The sequence below is a fragment of the Phoca vitulina genome, unplaced genomic scaffold, assembly GCF_004348235.1.
Source record: "Phoca vitulina isolate PV1807 unplaced genomic scaffold, GSC_HSeal_1.0 scaffold32, whole genome shotgun sequence".
Classification (NCBI taxonomy): Eukaryota; Metazoa; Chordata; class Mammalia; order Carnivora; family Phocidae; genus Phoca; species Phoca vitulina.
In genome coordinates, this window is record NW_022589735.1 from 8619460 (window position 1) to 8641373 (window position 21914).

The 21914-nt window shown below is 37.4% G+C and overlaps 1 protein-coding gene across 5 annotated transcripts in view; it reads right to left on the reverse strand.

The window, feature by feature from the left end:
* CDC42SE2 (CDC42 small effector 2) overlaps positions 1 to 21914 on the reverse strand; it is a 144869-nt gene that overhangs the window by 21930 nt on the left and 101025 nt on the right. For 4 of the 5 annotated variants that reach the window (XM_032425032.1, XM_032425030.1, XM_032425031.1 and 1 more), the window contains one exon: positions 14774 to 15121. In XM_032425032.1, the coding sequence (XP_032280923.1) occupies positions 14774 to 14827 (54 nt within the window). In that variant the 5' untranslated portion in view covers positions 14828 to 15121. Of the gene's footprint in view, positions 1 to 14773; positions 15122 to 21914 lie in introns of those variants that run through there. The other variant, XM_032425028.1, reaches the window with a different exon arrangement.

The window sequence follows — 21914 nt, forward strand, 5'->3', positions numbered from 1 at the left end:
GGAAGTCTGGTTTCTAAGATTATAACCCAAAACCCCCAACAGGTTAAGGGACAAAGTGAAGAAAAACCAGGGGTGAGATACTGCAGAGACTGGAGGAAAAAAAAAAAAATCTGCTCTTCAATAACTAGTAGCCTACTTTAAATTCCATATTCTCATAGGTCAAAACTTCTAAACAGTAAGACTTTTCAGTATACCAACTTATACTGTATCTTCTACTCTGGGGACAATAAATGATAATTCTGTTCCTCCAGCTTCTAGATCTTGGTGCGCTCACTGGAATGCCAGCAGTAGCCCTCAGGTCAAAGGGCTTATAGTAAGGAGCCATTTCAATAAAAGATGAGAACCACACCATATATCACCCAACTAGAGCTACAAGCAAGGGATTATCTCAAAGTACAGAAAGGCAGGATATTCCATGCTGCAAGTATTTACAAATGGTGGTTACTGAAAATCCAATCCCAAGTAGAACCTCTTTATTTTGCCCTTTAGAGTTTAGTAGGTAACTAACCTTTCCCCCTTTCATTATAAATTCTGCAGTTGGTAACAGATGAGAAGTTTGCAGGAGGCCCCAAAATTTGTTTTTAAAAGGAATCTCTAAACAAGCTTATAGTGACCTTCCAAGGGCGAAATTGCTAAAAGCAAAACTGAAAGAACTAGCTGTTCTCATCTCTCAGTGAGAAACCTGAAGTGAACATGGGGAATTCTTTTTCTCCTTCTATTTAAAGTTAGTATCTGGATTAAAGTGACACATTTCAAGTACAAAAAACTGAAGCACAAAATAGATTTAAAAAGTAATCTGAAATCAGTTTTCTAAGTACTAATGACAGATTTTTCAGTGCTCTTGCGTATGAAAGCCTTTACAACACTAGAGGTCTCTGCCACCACGGAGCCACCTGAGACTTTCCGTACACGGCATATGCAAGCGTGTGTGCAGGCCTGCAGAGCACAGCTAACTTTCGACTGGCAAAACACCTTGTATTTCGCACAAAGAACGTGTGATGTAATAAGACGGCTTACACTGATTTTAGTACAGTGAGACCTGTATTGGACTTCCAGCCTCTAAGTGTACATAATAAATTTGTGTTGCTTTCATCTACTAAACGTGTGATAGACAATCTGCTACTGCAGCAGCAGGAAATGCATGTTCCTAGGGAGGTCGTATTATTCCACGAGGTTTCACAGCTCCTACTAAAGCACATCTGGGAATCTTCTTGTCCAGGAGCCTTTCCTTCTCCTGTAAGGACAGTTGCTCTAAAATAAACATCTTAGTTTCAAAGAAAGTCCTGTAATTCCTCCCACACACTCTGTGAAACAGAGAAAGATCAAATGTTTATATTAACTTTTTGTAACTATTGTTCACATGTGAGCCAAGCAGTGTTCTTTAATTAATTTCTTGTACTGTCTATGTTGAATTGCTTTTTCTCTGCTTCACCTTCTGTGAAACCCATTAATTGTTCCAACACCATCCATAAATATCTTACAGTACAACTGGTTAAATAGCTAAATGTCTAGCCTATATAGCCTGAAATTTCACTAAAGGTTATGGGTTTTTTCATTCAATAGGCCTTCAACCAAAAAATCTGTTGTTGATGTTTCAGTTCAGGAAAATGTTCCTGTATTATTACTCTGGTAATTTATTCTTGAAGGAATTCTAAAGAGCAACATGGTTAAAAAATGCTAGGCTGCTTCTTGTCAATTAGATTGTGGCTGCCATCCAGCCAATTCCTACTCTATCAACCACTTTTTATTATCTCTCATCCATGGTTATCTCTTTATTCTCTTTCTCTTTGTGAGTTTTATCTTTTCATACCTGTTTGTTTTTAAAACTCCTTTAATGTAAAGTGGGTTTCAGGATAAAAGAAATGGGGGAAGTGTGTGTGGGGAAGTCCAACATTCTCTCTTATGTTAGACGACTGGATCTCTCTTCCTGGCAACTGCAAACCAAACCAAAATACTTGTGGCAAGAGACGAACTCTTCAAACTTGGAAGATTCTCTTCATTTCAAATACAACGTACTTAGAAATAATCAATGGAGATAAAAACAAGAAAAAGCAGAAAGAAATGTTTTTAAATGAGAGGAAATCGCAATTTATCAACTCAACATTCATAGTAAGAACACTCTGTAAGCTAGGCACTCACTAAGCACTTTATATCTTATTTGATATACTTAACCTATTATCTACTTTAATATATTCAATCCTAGGAGTGGGGATTATTATTCCTATTTTTCCTATCATTATTCCTATTTGTAAATGTTTAATCTCCTCAAGGTCAAACAGTAAATAAGTATTGGCACTGGAATTCAAACCCTTATCTGAACAACTCTAAACCCCACAGAAAACCAGGTTATCATATGAAGAAAAGGGCGGGGCGGGGGGGGGATTTGATTTTTCATAACTACCCTTAACTTTGGGGTTCCTAAAAATGAGATCAATTTCCCATAGCTGACCACTACTGAAAGCACATTTCTCTTACGTTCCTTACTAATTTTATCCGTTCTTAAAGTAGGCAAGAAAATGGTACCCAGTAATAGCTTTTCTGTGTTTAATAAAAAGTTTTGTTTACTTAATCTATATACAGAACTCACTCGGCTAATACTTTTTCCAGTATTTTAATGCCTTTTGAATATATTCGTATATGAGTACATGCAGAAGTATTTGTGTGTGTTAAGATCCCAGTGAGGAAATTACCCAAGTAGACACTGTAATAACAAATAAAACCAAAATCAAAACCACACAAAGAGGGAAAGAAGGAAAAACGCAAAGAAGGAATGAAAATGACAGACACATATCATTAAGATATATGGAAGTATTTGAAATAAGGTCTTATAAATATGGTAGATAATAATTAACATTTGGTGGTAAGGAAAGCCTTTGAAAATTCTGAAACTTCTGGTTTCATGTTAACTTATTAAAACTACTGATGTATATTTGCATACTTTCATAATTCAATTTCAAATCCAATATACATATTCATTTCCATTTGGATATGTTATGGAAACACACACCAAAAAGAAAACCAATCTTAAGATGCAAAGGCTCTACCATCAACTCATTAGTCTCAACTTACTTTACTAGTTAACAGAGTTTCCAAATCTGCATGTGAGCATACACAAGCATTTGACTAGATGTCTGTACGAAAATTATTTTCAGTTCACAAATGAAAATAGAAAACAAATCACATATAAAACAAGTAATGTCTTACCTTCTAAAACAGCGGAATTTAAGCAGAAAATTAGCTTTCCAAAGAACTAAAAGAAAGTTCAATGTACAAAAGCAAATGGAACATAAGCACCAGAAAAGTCTTATCTAAAAAATCAGAAGAATTTTTACTATGTACAAAGATGGTAAGGGACCAAATCAACCTTTCGTGTACTCGGAACTTAAAGGAGATACAGCTGACATCTTACAATCTGTCTTGCATATGGTAGCTGCTAATAAAACTTATCTGTAATATTTTCTACCCATTACAAACAAGTTTTTGTTTAAAGATTTTTATTTACTTGAGAGAAAGTGAGAGAGATTGTGCACAGAGGCAGAGTGAGAAGCAGACTCCCCGCTGAGCAGAAAGCCCAGTGCGGGGCTTGATCCCAGGACCCCAAGATCATGACCTGAGCTGAAGGTAGACACTTAACCAACTAAGCCACCCAGGCACCCTACAAACAAGTTTAAAGTAGAGAAGGATAAGAGACAGAATGGTTTTTTCCTATGTGTTTACATCAGTGATGAACATATTCTTAAGAAGTGCTTCTAAAACTGTTCAAGATACTATAAACATCGTAAGTATCTATCCCAGATAATTAGTACAATACCACTTATAGCATTAGGTTCCATAATTTAAATTCTAATTTCTCCTTAGCCATAGATTACATAAAATTTGTATAAACACTTCATTTTTCTACAATAATGAATAGTTTGACTTTTTTTATTAACAAATAATGTATTATTTGTTTCAGGGGTACAGGTCTGTGATTCAACGGTCTTACACAATTCACCATGCTCACCATAGCACATACCCTCCCCAATGTCCATCACCCAGCCACCCCTTCCCTCCCACCCCCCTCCACTCCAGCAACCCTCAGTTTGTTTCCTGAGATTAAGAGTCTCTTGGTTTGTCTCCCTCTCTGGTTTTGTCTTATTTCATTTTTCCCTCCCTTCCCCTATGATCCTCTGTCTTGTTTCTCAAATTCCACATATCAGTGAGATCATATGATAATTGTCTTTCACTGACTTATTTCACTTAGCATAATACCCTCTAGTTCCATCCACGTCATTGCAAATGGCAAGATTTCCTTTTTTGATGGCTGCATAATATTCCATTGTATATGTACACACCACATCTTCTTTATCCATTCATCTGCTGATGGACAATTAATGAATAGTTTGTTACCTGCCTAGTATACTCATTTTTTTTTAACCTCTAATATAATAAAATTTGTGTTCCTTAACAGTATTATTACTTTCTTTCCTGGTTGTATATTATACCAAGACAACGTGAGAATGAGAACCCAATCCACACTAACTCTAGACATATTAAGACTTAATCTTCTTCATTCTTGCTGTTTCTAGGTTTATAAAACCCAAGATTCAGTAAAACAGAACTTATGCTGCTGATATTTTAGAAGGGCCTTTATTTTAGCCATTTTAAGAATTCACCACCTCAGGGCACCTGGGTGACTCAATCAAGTAAGCATCTCCCTTAGGCTCAGGTCATGATCTAGGCGTCTTAGGATGGAGCCCCAAGTCAGGGCTCCCAGCTCAGCAGGAAGTCTGCTTCTCCCTCTTCCTCTGCTCCTCCCCGCTGCTTATGCTCTCTCTCTCTCTCAAATACATAATAATCTTTAAAAAAGAATTCACCTTATGAAATGATGCAGACTTTCACACTATTTACACAAAGGACACAACTTATAATTGAAGACAGTGTTTTCTAAACAACTTAACAATATCCCAGATGTGGTCAGATGACTTGCAAACAATAGATCTTTTAAGAAATGTTTCAGTATTCATATAAGCAGCCAGTTAATACAAGCTCACAGTACTTAACATGACCTCCTAGATGAAGAAGACTTTCTTTATGAACATAAGGATATGGATTTTCTAACTAGCATACAGAAAAAAAAATTAAGTTGGGGCTTATTTGTCATATACATATATACTTTTTAATTATTTGACCACAATGGGCTTTTTCCCCTCCTGGTTCATCCAAAAACTTCTTCCCGAGTTCCCTTTCTTTTCCTTTTAGCAGTATTTTTAATCACAAAGAAGATAATACAATCTTATTTTTGAACGCCAGAGCTCCATGATCTGACCTATCTATATTCAAGAGTCTATACCACGGGATATACTCACTGAGGGGTACTCAAAATGATCTGCTGGGAAGTAAGAGGAAAATAAAAGAACTTTGATTTTCATTCCCCCTTTTTTAAAATTAAGCTCTACTGGGGCGCCTGGCTGGCTCAGTCAGAGAAGTGTGCAACTCTTGGTCTCAGGGTCGTGAGTTCAAGCCCCACATTAGGTATAGAGATAATAAATAAATAAATAAATAAATAAATAAACAAACTTAAAAAAATTAAGCTCTACTAATATTTGATATATAGGTTGACATGGATACTTGGTGGCTACTGACTACAAGTATTTCTACAACACTAAAAGACAAAATAGAAAGCACTGAACTAATACCCGTACTTGAAACTAATTACAAAAATGAAAACTGCTACAGTATGTCTTAGCTTAATGTGCTTCAATTTATCTAAATGTGTCTCTTTTAAAGATTTATTTATTTGAGATAGAGGGCAAGAGTGCATGAGTGAGAGAGAGCACAAGCGGGCAGGGGGGCGGGGGGGCGGGGGGAGAGGGGCTGGAGACAGGCTCCTAGCTGAGGAGGGAGCCTGCTGTGGGGCTCAATCCCAGTATCCTAGCATCATGACCTGAGCTGGAGGCAGATGCTTAACCAACTGAGCCACCCAGATGCCCCTATCTAAATGTGTCTTTTCTGTACTCTTAAAGAAGTGATCTTATCCTAAAATAAAAGTAGAATATGCTGATGAACAAAAGTTTGAAGAGCTAAACTGGGGAATTATATTTCAAGAAATCTCTGATTTCTGTATAATCCTGAAGCTCACAACGGAAAAGTCGAAAAAAGGTTACTTTTCGCTCCCTTATATTAAAATGCAAGATAACACAAGGTTAAAACTTCAAAGAGATGCCATTACTTTTCTCCCAGACTGATAAAAACATAAAAGTCTGTCAATACCATGTGTTCAGGAGGATATGGAACAATGGTACACTCAAAATGCTGGTGGAAATGTAAACTGACAATACCAAATTAAAACAATTTGGTCTGGCATGGTAAAAATGACTGCCCTTAGACTTCAAAGCCACCGATTCCACTCCTACGTATACACCCTAAAGAAACTCAAGCATGTGTTCACTTGACAACACACTCACAGAAAGGCACAAGAGCATTACTGCTAACAACTCAGATTTTCAAAAGGACTATACTGGATAAATGTATTACGGTGTAGTCATACAAGAAAATTTGCAAGAAAAATGAAGTTTAGCTACCTGGATGAATATGGACCAATCTTATAAAGTTAATATTGAATTAAAGAAGAAAACACAAAAGATTACAGAAACACAAAACAAAACACAAAAGATTACAGAAAACAGAAAGATTACAGAACTCCATTCATTTCAAGTTAGAACAGGTAAACTAAATTACACTGTTTAGGGATACATACATAGATGGTAAAATAATAAAACACAGTAAGTAAGTGATTACTCTAAGAACCAGGATAGTGTTGCCTCCAAGTGCTGGAGCAGGGGTGTATTTGGAAAGCACATTATGAGGCTTCTAGGGTATTGGCAATGTCCCATTTCTTAATTTAGGTAATATTTTCTTACTAATATTTTTGTTTCATAATTATTATATGTTTAGATGTAAAACAAACATTTAAATGATTAATTTTTGGTATAAGAATAATGTGGTTATATTAAATAACAGTCATTTACAGGAATAAATACTGACATATTTATGGATAAAATTATATAATGCTTGGGACTGGTGTTCAAAATAATAAAGGAAAGGCAAAAGTGGCTGGAATGAGATGAACAAGATCACATAAGAAATGAAATTGTTAAAGCTGAGAGATAGGTGCATGGAATTCATAACCTATTATCTACATTTAATACTGATTATTTTTGCTGTTGTTCTCCCCTCTTTGTTAAAGATGTATTTATTTGAGAGAGACAGTGCACGCAAGCAGGGGAGGGCCAGAGGGAGAAGGACATAAGTAGACTCCCCGCTAGGTGGGGAGCCCGACATGGGGCTCAATCCCAGGACCCTGAGATCATGACCTGAACCAAAATCAAGAGTCAGAAGCTTAACAAAATAAGCCACCCATGCGCGCCCCACTGTCACCCCTTTTTAAGTAACTAAAGATGGCAGCAATCATCAATGGCTTGCTAAGAAATGGCTTCTTAACTTCGAGGAACAGAGTAAAAAACTCCCATCTAAACTGAACAAAGATCAATTTAAGAAAAGCATTAAGCAAAAATGTCTAACATTTACCAACTTATAAAAGCATTGTAACCTCTGAAACTAAATGGCTTTCTACTACCTTCCCGCACTCATCCCCAAACTTGAACTCACATGAAATGCTAGGGACACTAACTGACCAGTGCTTCCTAATTGGTTAAGGGCAAAAACCTTCCACTCTACCCTCATGTCAAGAGCCTTTCTAATTTGTCTTTAAGCACATATACACAAATTCAGCTTTCTTCTCAGGATATTAAGTACACAGGGAATACAGACCACCACACCCCAAAGCAGCTGACTATGAGGAAATGTGGTGGCCACTCCTGAGGCAGGGCATGCAGTTTCAGGGCATGAAACAGTCTCAGGAATTTCTAGGTTTAGTTTATAATGGAAACATTTCAACCAGTCCTCTGCAATACCTTTCTAAAAAGTAGGGATATTTTTCATTTCTCAACTGATAAGGATAATTTCCTTTTTATTAAGTAAATTCACCTATTAAGTGTTTTGAGTGTTTGGTTACATGATTTTACATGAAATTAAACAAATCAGGAGCATGTACATTTTTTGTTTTCAGAAAAAGGAATGAAAATAACTTTTTTTTAAAAAGATTTTACTTATTTATTTGACAGAGAAAGACACAGCGAGAGAGGGAACACCAGCAGGGGGAGTGGGAGAGGGAGAAGCAGGCTTGCCGCCGAGCAGGGAGCCCGATGTGGGGCTCGATCCCAGGACCCCGGGATCATGACCTGAGCCGAAGGCAGATGCTCAACGACTGAGCCACCCAGGCGCCCTGAAAATAACATTTTTACCATACTCATACTGCGTATGTGGCATATGGAATGTGCTTCATGAAAAGAGAGGCTCTAAACAAACGTGCCATCTGAGGTCATTAGAACACAGCACCTATGGAGAGGCACCCCACCAGAGCTCCTCTACTTTGTATCAATCACCTGAAATCATACAGTGCCCTCAGCTAGTTTCCTCTAGCGGCTTTCCACAGAATTGTTGGTTCATCCTCTCAGGCTGCAGTCAGGGCTTGGATGCTTGTCAGGATGTCTACAGTCTTCTTTCAATTCCTAAACACCTAGTGACGCATGCCATCCTCCTTCCAATTCTTCAACCATTTCCCCTGAGGAAACCTCAAACACTTGAAAACACGGAGGACGATGCTCTCTGTCTTGTTGCGGCCAGTCCAGCAGCAGCAGCATCATCACACACACACACACCATAGGTTAAAACTACATCAGAACAACAATAACAACAAAAAAATGGCAGAAAGAAAAGCCACAGAGGGAATAAACGGCCTTACTGCAGAACACTCTACAGGCTGATCAAGAATCCCTGGCTGAGTGTGCATTACGGAAGTAACTCACCAGCCCAGAGTAACAGTCTAGTCAGTCAGGGCTAACTCTCAGTCTGAGCTTAGAGTAACATTCAAACCATTGGAAAAAGAGTATGTTCTACTTGGTTTTTTGCTCAAAACCATTCAATGATTTCCCATTTCATAAAGAACAGATACCATAAAGTCTTCTCATGGCCTGAAAGGCCACCCATAAGCAGGCCCTTAGCAACTTCTCTGAACTTCTCTCCCAGCACCGTCCCCTGGGCTCACAGCCACTCGGCCTTCTCGGATGCTCCTCTCTCTCACACACAAACTGCACGTCCAGAGCCCTTGCACTGCACTCTCTAGTCTGACTAAATGCTCCTCTAAGTCTCCTGTGCCTTATTCCCTTACATCCTTGCTTAAGTATCACTTCACCAGAGAGGCCTTCCCTAGACACCCTTAACACCCCTATTTCTCCTTCTCCATCTTCGTTCCCTGCTTTTCTTTTCCACAGAGCACTTATCATCACCTGACATCACATACACTTATTTATTCACTAAGTTTCTCCTCCACTAGAGTGAAAGCCATGACGGCAGAAACAATGTCTGCTTGACTCACTGTCATTTCATCAGTACCTAGCTCACTGTAGAAACCCTGGAACATCAGTATATGCACGAACCTGTGGTGACTGTGTGTATATGTCTAATTAAAGTAACACATTTCAGAGACAAACAGCATTACAAAATACCATGAAATAAAAAGTGGGGGAAGGATGTAATTGATACTGTTTTTGAGGCTACATTATAAGTTTATTACCTTGATTGTGGTGATGGTAACACAAGTATGTACCTATGTCCAAATTCATCAGATTGTATACATTAATTATTTGTAGTTTTTGGTATACCAATTATATTTTAAAAGTCCACCAGTATTCCAATGCACAATAAGTAGGTAAAGAATTACTACAAACCTATAAAGAGCTGACAGATCTTTTCAGTTTTAAAAAAAATTAAATTGCAAGGCAGCAACCACCCACTTTTAAATTTATAACTTGAGCTATAATTAGCAACAGCAACTACAGCATTTATAAAATACAGTTAACTTGAAAAGTTTGGACTGCCAAGGCTCAAAAAAATTGGGACTCTATTATACTCTGTACTGTGCTGTGCTAAATTGAAGGAGTAGGAAGAAAAAGTATGATTCTTATGCCACTACACAGAAAAATGCATTCTGTTTTCTTCCCATATTGGGTTGTTTCTTCTTCATACATGGAATGTGCAAGAGCAGGGGGCGGCAAAGAACGAGTGGGAGAGTTGGCGTGCAGCACTTTCATTTCAGTAAATATTTTAGAAGACTTTAGAGATGACCAAGCAGCTTTCAAAAAAGGCACTCCTGACACTGTCTCACAGAACTGCAAGGATCTGTTTTTGTAAACTGTAAACATACATAAAATTATTAGTGCACCCTTTAAATGTTTTTCTGATGCCAATAAGCAAACTATTCCTGTACTATAATAACCACATGGCCCTGTTAAGTTTTGTGTTATTTTTCTCAGCAGGCCAAAAAGAATAAAAAAATCACAGCCCATTGAATTCTTATGGAGTATTTCACACAAATTTGTATTATTCAACAATAACACAATACTGACATGTTACATGTATGCAAAAAACTCAAATTGTGAATCCTTTGTGCAACAGAAAATGTATTTCTAAAGTCTCATATTTGTAATTCCAAGGCCTTCTGCTCCTGTTGTTTACACTCCTAATCTATGTTTTCCTATTTTAGCTATTGGTGACTATACCTACATCACATACTGCACCAGGACTCACTTTATTATATACATTACAAATACTGGCAATGAAAAAATCAATCTTAAAAAATGCAGCAATATTGGGGCACCTGGGTGGCTCAGTTGGTTGAACATCTGACTCTTAGTTTTGGCTCAGGTCATGATCTCAGGGTTGTGAGATGGAGCCATGTGTTGGGCTCCGTGCTCAGTGGGGAGTCTGCTTGGGATTCTATCTCCCTTTCCCTCTGCCCCTCCCCCTGCGCGCACTCTCTCTCTCTCTCTCTCTCTCACACACACACACACACACTCTCTCGCGTGCTTTCTCTAAAATAAATAAATAAATCTTAAAAAAAAAAAAAAAAAATACAATACTGACTTCTGGTTTCCAGTGTGGCACATAAGGAGTTTGTAGTTTCACTCCCATCCACACACAAGAAAAAAGCTGAACTAACTGAAAACCACCAACTCTTCTCAGATCCATTAGAGAACTGAGATCACAGAGAGAACCGCTGCTCCCAAAACCAGACAAATAAAGAAAATCACAACTTATCGGAGCAGAAACCCAAGATGAGAAACTTCCAGGTATCCAGGACCAGTGTAGGAAAATGTAAACTGTATCTGATGAATTAGTAGAAGAGCAACGTATAGGAGTTTGAGAGTTAAAAACCACAGGGGGGCCCAGTCTTAGTTTTACCTCCAAGAACTCCACCATGTTCTTAAGTGAAGATCAGAGTAACATCTCCTTGTGCTTTGGCAAAGAAAAAGGAAAAATAGACATTTTTCAGTAAGGATGGGTATTCTGTTCTTCTTAACAAAGCCACCCTTGGGACATCTAGGTGGCTCAGTCAGTTAAGCATCTGCCTTCAGCTCAGGTCACGATCCCATGGTCCTGGGATCGAGTCCCGCCTTGGGCTCCCTTCTGGGCAGGGACCCTACTTCTCCCTCTCCTGCCACTCCCCCTGCTTGTGCTCTAACAAATAAATAAAATCTTTAAAAAACAAAACAAAACAAAACAAGCCAACCCTCAAGACACACTCTTTTACCAGAGCTAATGGGCTGGGGTTTTACCATAAACTAACCAACTCCAGGGAAGGGAAATATCCAATCGCTAGCCAGCCTAGCCTTCCATATAGAGAAAGAGAAATACACAATTCCAGTCCCTTCTAAGGTTTTTGCTTCAACCAGGGAGTTCAAAACAAAACACTAAAAAGCACTTCTGGGAGTAACAGCCCAGGGGCTTAGGCTCACTAGAAAACTGAAACCTAACCACAACAGCACATAATGCTTCTCCCCCCACACCTTATCAACACATCACTATGCTTCTATATAAGAGGAGAACTGAAAGGAGGAGACATCTCAGACCTTATTTAAGAAGTCTCCAAGTAAACCCAAAGAAAACAAGGCACAAAAACAAGGACACCAGCGGAAATTTTATCCTCTGACACCTACAGCTTCAGTAAACATGGCCCAACACTGAGACAGATAAACATAAAACCTCATGCTAAAGGCCTGTTTACCTTAGTTCCTTTACTCACTGTTACCATATTTCTGACTTTTAACAAAATATTACAAGGCATACTAAAACAATATGGCAATAGAATTTAAAAATTCCCTAATTTAAAAACTGGTGAAAATTTAATCCTTGGTAGTATCGTTGATAACAAATTACACACGATAACTTAAATGTACAGGTAAACACACATTCACTAAAGTATAAACTCATATTATGCTTTAATTAGAACCTTTCCCATTTCCTTTCTCCCTTTCTCACACATCACTGGCACTATTCAACATTATGCTGGAGATCTTAGTCAATGCGTAAGATACCAGGATAAGACATTCACTCATCAGAAAAAGACTAAAAAAAAAAAAAACAACCTGTCACCATACAAAGGTATTTTGAAAATATAAACTGTTCAGTAAGATGTCTGGTTAAAAGATCAGTGGATAAATAGTATTCATTTCCTATATACTAATAAAATTTTATTAGGAAATGTAATTGAAGAACAGAATTTGATTCACAACAGTAAGAAAAAACCCTAAAATATTTAGAACCAATCTAATAAGAAATGTGCATATTTTTATTGATGAAATTTTTAAGCTTTACTAAAAGAATATGAAAAGAACTATATAAATGAAAACATATGCCATGTTTCTCAAAGGGATTGTTCAGAATTTTGAAGACATCAAATCTCAATTACACTCTACATACAATGCAATCGTAAACACCTATAGTATTAAAAATACGCATTATGAAATACTTCATATAAAGAAAAAGGATAGAAAAATCTGATAAGGGACCACGGAACAAACCAGCTCACAAAACAAGACATTACCAATACAGTTGAAAAAACATCTATGAAAGAGATTTTCTCTATGATATAGCAAAAATTTACTTAGTAACTACAGCAATTAAAACAGTATGGTAGAGGCACAGGTATAAACACATGCACCAAAAAAATAAAAGACTTCAGGAATGGACCCTTCAATACAGGAAAACATGGCATACAGTAAAAGTGACATTCCAAATCACTAATAAAAAGATTATTTAATAAACTGTAGGTAGCTGATTAGCATGGAAGAATAGACCCCTACCTCACACCACACAGAACAATCTTCCATATTTCATGAACCAAAGAGCCAAATGTAAAAAACAAAATTATAAAAGTTGTAAAGGGAAATGGCAAAGTAAGTAGCACAAGGATTCTGCATCCCACCACAACAAATGCATTGGCAGAATCTGTCTGATAGAACTATTTTAGAACTCTGGAGTCTGTTCAAGTTTTGCAACCTCCAGGAGAAGATTTAGAAGATAAACTACATTTAATTTCAGCTCTTACTACAGTAGCAGCTACCCATCCCCAACTCCTAGCTGTTTCCTAGAGCAGTTTACACACATCTTGTGGAGCCAGGATGGGCAAAAATGAACCCCTCCTTCAATTATCTGTGCTTCTCATCACCAAGGACCAAAGAGGTGGGCAGTCCTTGCACTTCCCCCTCTAGTTCAGTCACTTGTAGGGGATTTAAAAGCCAGCATCCTTTCTCCTCTCCCTCCAACCCTCTTCATTTTTCACTTTTTCCCCTTCTGGGAGCCAAACATGAAAGACTAGGATGTTCAAAAAAAACACTGCATACTTGAGGAAAATTACAAAGTGACTGCACATGCCCAGGAAAAGGCTCAAAAAAGATCTGAGAAGACTTCAAGATTACACCTCATTCTTCCACTTATGTTCTTACAAATGTAAATGAAACAATATAAATTCACTTATTCAGCCAGCCAGCCAGTTAACCAACTAGCATGTAAAGCTACATGCTCCAAGATAATAGATTTGATCCTGAAAATACAAAGTAAATCTGGTCAGAGCCCCTAAAGAACTAAAAATGTGGTGGAGAGACTGTAGAAGTTATTTACCATAAAGAAGTTCTAGGCTATAATAGAAAAATAAAGTAATGAGCCTGTGGGAATACACATGAGGTAATGGCTAAGTCAGGAAAAAGCTGAAGATTATACAGAAGTGACATTTGATCTAGGCATCTTAAAAGATGAAAAGAAAATTGACTTGGAGGGCAAGATTTGGGAAGAGGCAACAATATGAGTGCACAGGTTAGAAGGCACAAAAGTGGGGCATGCACCAAAAAGTTACCTAAGACCAATTACTATCTATAGAACTTTGAGCAAAAACTGTATCTATTCCAGTTGAACAATAAGGGTAATGGTATCTACCTCAGATGCTTGCTGAGAGGAAAAAGAAGTGGTAGGTCAAGAAGGATGTGAGCAGTCTGGCTGCCACATTCTTCTACCCACTGACTTTCAAGGCTGACTCCACTGTTTTTACCTCAAGTCGGGGTGTCAACCCCTCACTGTTCCTCTAGAAGCCATCTACTTGGTAGAGGAGACAACCTCCTCAGCCATGTACAGTGGTCGGGCACAGTTCTTGACACTATTTACTCAAAAAAGTTTTTCTTTTTTATTAACCAGATGTTCAGAGTTCCATGAACTACTTTCTGACACTCCTGAGATCTGCCCTGCAATTACTGCTAGGGTCCTGACTCCCAGCTTGAGAACCAGTGGTATGTTTAATAAGCACCCCACCCAATCTGTACACATATTACTTCATACTTACAGGCTGAGGCTGTTCTGCAATACAGCAGTTGAAACACAACCAGAATTCACTCATGCTTATAGTCCACGGTATAAATGAGCACCAATGAAGTTTTCAAATCTTGGCTCGGGAAGCTTCAAAAGCAAGCTCCTTGATATGCTGAATGTCCAATGATGCCAAAAAAAAAAAAATAATTTTATTACTTCTCTGTGTTTTTGTTCCTGAAAGTCGAGTATCTTATACAGTCAATTTAATGAAGAAAGTCAATCTGTTTTCCTTTCTTTGCTTCTCGTTCTACAGAGACTCGTTTCTCAACCACCAGGAAGGTATAAAAATTGTTGTCTTGACTCAGGGCGTCTAACAGGTAATCTAAAAAGAAGAAAAATAGAAGAAAACAAGTTACTTACTTAGATGCTTTTATTTTTTAAATCTGTGACAAAATTAAAATTATTTCCCCAAAAAGTAAGCATTGAAAAAAAATCAAAATTTTAAAAAACTGATATTCAACAAAATTTTCTGAACACTTTGTCAGGTATCAGGAATATGGCAGTGAAATAAGAAATCCCTGCCTTCATAGAGCATCCTATTTTATGACTATAAAACTCTGAATTATTCTAATAAGTTTATTTTTTTTAAATCACTAAACTAGAACACTATGATAGCCATACAAAAGTCTCAAATTCCAAGAAGAAATACTGATCATTTTCATACAGGTTTCCTCACCTGAACCTCTATTCTCAAAGACAACCCAGAAAGTAACTGGTAGAGCAATCAACTCTTCTTAGATAATTAAGCAGCTGTAACTCATCAATAACCATAAATAAAACTAGCAGCTTCTCCAATGAAGTTGAAATTGAACATGAAAGATGGACAGGGTCTAATTTTGGCTTCATTTTGTGAATTAAGACATTAGATTCCTGCCACCACCACCACCAGAATCAGTGTCAGTAAGAACAGTTTTTTACATCCCACAAGTAGCTAACCAACAGAGTCATTCAGAATCCATGTCAGGCCATTTTCTTTTCTTTTCTTTTTTTTTTTTTTTTAAAGATTTCATCCATCCATTTGTGAGAGAGAGAGAGAGAGCGCGCACAAGCAGGGGGAGCAGCAGAGGGAGAAGCAGGCCTCCCGCTGAGCAGGGAGCCCGATGCGGGGCTCTATCCCAGGACCCCGGGACCACAGCCTGAGCCAAAGGCAGACGCTCAACCAACTGAGCCACCCAGGCATCCCTGTCAGGCCATTTTCTATGTGGAGCTGGGCAAAGAGTGAACCTATCCTTTCTTTGTGACTGCCAAGCTGTTGACTTTAAGGCCTTTGCCAAATAAATTCCAAACTTCATGTAGATGACTGTTCTGAGATAATAATGCCGACAAGCACAGACAAGAGAGAGGAGGAAGTCTAGAGGACATGAATCTCTACTTCTACTCATCCCTAAGACCAGTTTGACCTATGCATCTGAGCTTTGGTTTTGTGAGGCTGTGTTTCTCTCTCTTTAGCCTGAAGCTACACTGAAGTGGATTTCTATCACCTGCAGCCTAGTACAACCATCAAGTAAAGATGTCCACTAGACCTCTGGATGTACAGTTCTGAAGCCAAGGAAAAGTCCTGGAATTACCAGATCATAAATGAAGCCATGAATCCTAAATTCTTTTTTAAGATTTATTTATTTTAGAGAGAGAGAGAAAGCAGGCGAGCGGGGAGAGGGGCAAAGGGAGAGGGAGAAAGAGAAACCCAAGCTCACTGACACTCAACCGACTGAGCCATCCAAGTGCTCCTGAATCCTAATTTCTAAGGAAAGCTGCATCATGAAAAACCAAGAGGGTCTAATAGAGAACTCTAAGTAATAGCATCATTTAACTATGGGTAGAGGAAGAAAAGTCTACCAAGAATATTTGGCTATTACCACAGAGAGAGAGAGAGGAGGAAAACCAGTTAAAGTGGTGTCACTGGGGCCTGTTTCAAGGAGGAAGTTGGTAACAGTATTAACTGCTGATGAGATAGCCAAGACAGAGAACTGTCCATCAGAATGGGCAGAAGATACTTGGTGGTCCTGGTTACATCAGTTTCATTGAAGTAGTGCCGGCAGAAATCAGATTAGAGAGAGCTGAGAAGTGAGTGAAGGGAAAGAAGCAGAGTCAACAAATGTAGGAAATATTTCCCAGAAAAGACATGGTAGGGTGGCAGATACAGTGAAGAAAAGAGCCATCTCGGAAATGAAAAGACCAAAGATGCATTAATGAGATTACTCAAAGAGTGTATTAACATTTTTGTCCCAAGTAATCAAACATATCACATATTTATCAATCTCTGAAAAAGATATAGTCCATTTATAAGCTATCCCAATTATAAATCAGTAAAAGACAGCTACATTACAGGATCACACACCCTGAACATTAAGTGAAATAACATTCCTCCCTTTTGTGTTCTCCAAAGCCATGACTGGAAACCTGGTAAGACACAAATGACAGTCATCTTTATATCTGTATGGATGAAAATCTTCAGTAAAGATAAATGCATGTACGTTTAATGTCACAAACGTGGCACTCTGATTCTACTGAGTCCACTGGACAAGTCCCCTAACATACTACAGGAAAATGAGAGGTTAAGATTTAAGCCTATGTTCAAGGAGGAAGATCAGAAGGAAGAAAATTTACATTCTTGCCATAGTTAAAATTCAGAACCTGGAAGATTTATTTTCAAGCAGGGATGAACATTCCTCATCTCACCCAAACTTCCAAAACAAAGAAGTGGCAGTGTTGTAACTGACTTTGTCAGTGAACTAGGTAAATACTGTGAAGGTTCAGAAACTCTTACTTCCTTCTTAGGAAGAATCTAAGAGGAAAGGGTTAAATTCACAATAACAGGAACATTATTTAGTGTTGCATTTAAGAAGTTTAATTCCACCTTGATCAAAGACCTCGGGCATTAAGAAGTCATTGTGCCAGTTGTAAAATAAATAAGTCATTAAGATGAAAAAAGCACAACATAGGGAATACAGTCAATAATACAGTAATAACTTTGTGCAGTGACACATTGTAACTACACTTCTCTCCTGATGAGCATTTCATAATGTATATAACCGCCAAATCACTATGCTGCAAGCCAGAAACTACTATGTCAACTGTACTTCATTACAAATAAATTTCTTAATGAAAAAAGACGTCATTGTGAAATGAAGTCTCTTTTAACCAATTCTATGAAAACAAATATACCTTTGTTTGAAACTAAAAATTCTTTATGCTCATCACTGTTGCAACACAGACATGGAAAAACTTCAAATCTACTGGATTTGAAATTTGATGTTTAAAAATCTATGGTTTAATTTATTCTATTTTATCTACATATAAAGTCAGGCAAATTTCGTTTTTATTTGGAAATTATGTTTTCCAGAAACCATCTTCAAATATTAATTTTGGATTGGGAGGTGTAGTTTCTTTTTTTTTTTTAATTTTATTTATTTATTTGAGAGAGAGAGAGGATGAGCACAGAAGGAGAGTGAGAGTGAGAAGCAGACTCCCCACTGTGCAGGGCCTGATGTGGGACTCGATCCCAGGACCCTAAGATCATGACCTAAGCCAAAGGCAGACACCTGACCAACTGAGCAACCCAGGTACCCGTTTCTTCTCTTTTTAAGTGTTCTGTTTAATACTTAAAATTAATAAAGAGCTTCCTAATATACAATCCATAATACCTTATCACCTTTCCTTGTTCCAAATTCAGACCTCCTTCCCATTTAGAGTAAAGCTATTCATTAATTTGTGATTTTTAAAATATACAATTTCACACTCACATGTACCTTGGAAAATGACATTCACAAGACTTCCTCCTCCCTTGTGTTTAGTTAAAGAATGATTTTTAAAAGTGCAATAATTTTTGCCTCATTTTTGGAAATAAGACAGACAGGATATACAGCTTAAGTTATTTCCACCTAGATAATCGTGAAATGCACTTTCAAACCAAGCAGATGTTTGCAACTCCACAGCTCTATTTTTGTTAAGTAAATACATGAATCTAAAAATGTCTCAAACACGCCTTGGAATGTCATCCAAATACATTTCCATCTTCTTCCTTTTCTAAACAAACTTCCTTGTCACAATTATTTTTCAAAAGTGCATACTTAAAACATTTATATATGAACACCTGGAGAGAAGTATTAAATTTATCACAAAACAATTTCCCTAGTAATATATAAACTATAGTTACTTTCATTTCTTGAGCTGACAGTTGCTTAAAACATTTCCATTTTGAAAACCTTATACTTTTAAAATCTTAAGACAATAAAAGGAGTGTCACTTTGCAACAACATCAACATCTAAATTTGGCTTGAAACACAGCTCAGCACATTCCACACATATATAAGGGGTCAGACTGGTCTACAGCACCAGACGGTATTTCACAAATGCACAGGTTCACAAGACAAAATTTTAGAAAAAGCTTAAAGTGAATTATCTGGCCATTTAGTGACTGGCAGTCTCTTTGAATTAAAAGCTCAGTCTCCTGGCTTTCAAAGAGACTGGCATGAGTTAAAAAAAAATTGTAGTAGTACTCTCCACCATCAGCTTCCTCTCCTTCTTACACTCTGCACTTGGATCGGTTTTCATCTCTCCAGAGTAATTTAGAAATAGAAATGCTGGATCTTATTCTAAGTTTAATTTTAACTTTGTAAGAAACTGTTCACCCATTTTCCAAATCCGTTGTACCATTCTGCACTTGTGCCAGCAATGTAGGAGCGTCCCCGCTGTTCTACAATTGTCAGTCTTTTCAATGTTGGTCATTCTAGTGGGTATGAAGTAGTATCTTGCTGCGGTTTTAATTTGCACTTTGATGATAACTAATGATAGTCTTTTCTTTAGCTTGTTTGGTAATTCGTCTATCTTCTTTGGTTACATATGTTGAGATCTTTTGCTCACTTTTTAATTTAGTTGTCTTATTCAATTGTGTTCTTTACATATTCTAGATCAAGTCCATTGTCCAAAATAAGTACTGGGAATATCTTTTCCCAGGCGTTCTTTTTTTAAACAACATCTTTTGGGGTGCCTGCGTAGCTCAGTGGGTTAGGCATCTGCCTTCAGCTCAGGTCATGATCTCGGAGTCCTGGATGGAGCCCCACATGGGCTCCCTGCTCAGCTGGGAGTCTGCTTCGTCCTCTGCCCCTCCCCCTGCTCGTGCGCTCTCTCTCTCAAATAAATAAATGAAATCTTTAAAAAAAAATCTTTCAAATAGTTTGTTTTTTGATAGTCTGGTTTATCCATTTTATCTTTTATAAGTTATGCTTTTTGTGGACTCTCTAGGTTCTTCATATTTCTATATACATTTAGATTCAGTTTGTGTCAATTTCTACAAAAAAGCCTCTGGCACTTCTGATTGGGATTGCATTCATACTAACAACTACATAATGGATAATTACGTTTTAACAATATTGAGTATTCTAATTCATTAACATGACATACCCAATAATTTGTAGTTTTCAGTGTACAGGCTTTACATGTGTTTTCTTCATCAGTTTTTTTTTTTTTAACATTTTATTTATTTGAGAGAGCGCGCGCACGAGTGGAGGGAGAGGCAGAGAGAGAGGGACAAGCAGACTCCCTACTGATGTGGGGCTCGATCCCAAGACCCCAGGATCATGACCTGGGCTAAAGGCAGATGCTTAACCAATTGAGCCACCCAGAACATTAATCACTGATATTTTTATTCGTTAGGTAACATCTTCACAGTCTACTCAGGCTTTTTCCCCCTCACATCTTCTTTTTTCCCTCTTAATTAAAACTCAAGTATTTAACACTAAACATATACATTATGTTTAGAGATATAAGAGAGATTTTTTTTTTTTTTGGCTCAAATGTGCAAGAGTTTGCAATACCAACATAGAGGAAAGCAATGTTCATGAATACCACTCTCTCAAGCTCTACTCCCCACATTTCTTCTCCCTCTTGTATGAGAATGACTGCCATGTTTTACTTCCCTCTCCTTAATAATCTTTCTCCTTCTCCTTTCCTGGTACTTTTCTTTCTGCTTTTCGTTTTCTCTCTCCCCCTTTTTCTTTTTCCCATTTCCACTGTATTATTCCCTCTCCTTAAATACTTCTTTAGTGGCCAAATTAGAAGTAACAATTATGTGATACATAGCCTCTCAATGTATTAGGTGATGGACTGAAATATCTATTATCACTCTGAACTTTTCTCCTGAGTCCAGGCAGACATTTATATACACCTGCAAATGAACATCTCACTTAGTCTCCTACTTACCTGAAACCTGGTATTTGAAACATAGAATTCATTGCCCCTTCCCCCATATCTGGTTTTATGTTAACTTTCTTGGTGGGTGGTACCACCACACACTGTTTACACCAAGGAACACACATTTGAATTCTATCCTACCACTGGCAGTTCTCTGATTAAAACCATACTTGTACAATGCTTTCTTACATTTAAACAAATCTTTACTGTTATTCAAAATAATACAAGCACATAGATTTTTAAAATTCAAGTAATAAAAAGTTATCAAAAATGGCAAATCTCAAAAAAAAGATAAATCTCTAACCTATCCCTTTTCATCTGTTGGTTGTAGTCATTTCTAACTTACCAACATGTTTCCTTCTGGTACTTATAATTATAAATAAGATGCTTATGCTACTTCTTAAATTGTCGATTTGTAAATAATTTAAACTTTCTGTTAAAATAGGTTGATAGGTTTTTTTTACATCACCTCCTACCTTCAAACTCCCTGTCACCATCACCATTACCACTAGATAATTATAATTTTTCATTGAATCAATATTCAATGTTTCTGTTATTATAATTGCTACTACTGAAATAAGTAACGTATTAGAATCAGCTATCCCTTCTTGAATCATCTTTTCTTTTCCCTGAGGTTAATAAGTGCTGAGCTTTTTTATTTGCTTAGTCTTTCTATGTACCTATATCAGAACTGTAAAATACTTTAATTAGAGCTGCAAAAGACCTGTAATTTCCAAATACCTAACCATATGCGTAGACATACTGATTAAAAAAATTTTTTTTGTTTTGTTTTGTTTTGTTTCTTCACAAAACCTGGCCTCCTGCTTCAATTCTAACTAGCTGCTCTCTAGGCATGTTCCCTCAGTTCCTTTCCGATTTCTAATCATTACATATTCCTTTTTCTTCATCCTCCTCAGCTTATT